Source organism: Myotis davidii, unplaced genomic scaffold (assembly GCF_000327345.1).
Source record: "Myotis davidii unplaced genomic scaffold, ASM32734v1 scaffold954, whole genome shotgun sequence".
NCBI lineage: Eukaryota > Metazoa > Chordata > Mammalia > Chiroptera > Vespertilionidae > Myotis > Myotis davidii.
In genome coordinates, this window is record NW_006285487.1 from 500,974 (window position 1) to 503,018 (window position 2,045).

Consider the following 2,045-nt stretch of genomic DNA (forward strand, 5'->3'; position numbering starts at 1 on the left):
CCCCTTGACCGGAAGGGAATCTGGGCCCCTTCAGCCCATAGGCCGATGCTCTATCCACTGAGCCAAACCAGCCAGGACAATAGCCCCACTTTATAGATGAGAATAGTGAGACTCAACAGTGACCTGTTGCGGGGGGGGGTCGGGATGAAGGGGGGTAGGGGAGCTGGGGTGCACTCCGAGCCTTCAGCGCCACCACGTACAGCCGTGCAGGTGTCATGCTCAAGGATATCACTAGCAGGCGAGCCCATTCACCACGGGGACCTATGTTTGTGCGCTTCTACCTGTGGGAAAACTGTTACAATAAAGCGGCTTGAGAAAGGAGTGCATTTTCCGAACTCGCACAGGCACCGTGTATGTAGATTGATAGGTGGCCCTGTGTGCAAGACAGGGGTTCGTGCCCAGGCACCGGGATGACCATGGAAGGTGCGACAAGGGGAACCTTGGGGGCGTGGCCAGGGGAAGGGCCAAGTCCCTGCTAAGCCCACCTGCCCGCCCCCTAGGCCCGAGGAGGAAAGGGGCAATCCCAGGACGGGGGCCTGCCCCCATTGACCATCCCTCTACGCCAGTGGTTCTCAACCTTCTGGCCCTTTAATACAGTTCCTCATGTTGTGACCCAGCCATAAAACTATTTTCGTGGCTACTTCACACGCGGCATGTTGCTACTGTTATGAATCGTCATGTAAATATCTGATATGCAGGATGTATTTTCATTGTTACAGATTGAACATAATTAAAGCATAGTGATTAATCCCAAAAACAATATTATAATTATATATGTGTTTTCCGATGGTCTTAGGCGACCCCTGTGAAAGGGTCATTCGACCGCCAAAGGGGTCGCGACCCACAGGTTGAGAACCGCTGCTCTACTCCGTCTCTCTCTCTCTCTCTCTCTCTCTCTCTCCCCTAGATATTTACGGGGAACGTGGACAACAATGGCCTGAAGGTCAACATGTTTGACGCCCCTCAAGAGCTGCAGTACGTGAGGCTGATGCCCGTGGGCTGCCACCGGGGCTGCACCCTGCGTTTTGAGCTCCTTGGCTGCGAGGTGAATGGTGAGTGCTGGCGGCTGGGCAGGGCTGCAGCAAGGCCCAGGGCCCCGGCTCACACAGCAGAGGCACACGAGAGGGGTCACCCGGCCGTCAGCAGTCCTGCCCGGGTATGATCCTCTCTGTGCCAACCCATGGCATTCTGGTGGGGAGAGGACAAAAGAGACGCCACTTCCGTTCTCAAAGTATTGTCACTGAATTCTAATTTGTCCACTGCTCGATTCCCAGTGCCTAGAACGGTGCCTGGATAAATACTTGATGAATGAGTGAATGAAGGAGGAAAGTGAGGCCCAGATAAAATGATTAGTATTTTTTTAAAAAAATATTCTTATTTATTTCAGAGAGGAAGAGAGAGGGAGAGAGAGTCAGAAACATCCATGATGAGAGAGAATCATGGATCGGCTGCCTCCTGCATGCCCCACACTGGGGATCGAGCCCGCAACCCGGGCATGTGCCCTGACCGGGAATCGAACTGTGACCTCCTGGTTCATATATCGATCCTCAACCACCGAGCCACTCCAACCAGTCCCATCCTCTCTCTTTAGCCCAGGTTATAGTGTTTGTCAACTTGTGGGGTTGTTGAGTGGATCAAAGACAAGAATGTGTGTCATTTCTAAGTGTAGTTCTAGTAGAAGATAGTGTTTTGCAGACATTTCATTGATATATTCATGTTTTATTTTAATAGTTATTTACCTTCAAAATAAAAAGCCCAAAAGACTAGGGCCCAGATAAATTATTTATCAGGGGCACACAGCTGGCAGGCATTAAAACTTGGTCTAGATCCCTGGGTTTCTGGCATCTACCCATCCAGTACTTTTACTCTCCACACCCCGCCCCCCCTCGCCCTGCAAAAAACTCCAGTTTGTCTGCATTTAAGAGAAACACAGGCTTCTAGGGTAGCTGGTGCTTCCTGCTGCCATTTCCAGGGACAGTCCCAGACAGAGGAATGGGGACAAGAAAGGGACGGGTTTCCTCTGAGCCAGGAAAAAACGCGGCATT

At 51.5% G+C, this 2,045-nt stretch overlaps 1 protein-coding gene across 1 annotated transcript in view; it reads left to right on the forward strand.

Annotated features, from left to right (window-relative positions):
* Positions 1-2,045, forward strand: part of MFGE8 (milk fat globule-EGF factor 8 protein) — a 37,080-nt gene that overhangs the window by 28,208 nt on the left and 6,827 nt on the right. Inside the window, exon 7 of the mRNA XM_006756285.2 lies at positions 908-1,052. Coding sequence (XP_006756348.1) covers positions 908-1,052 — 145 coding nt within the window. The remainder of the gene's footprint in view (positions 1-907; positions 1,053-2,045) is intronic.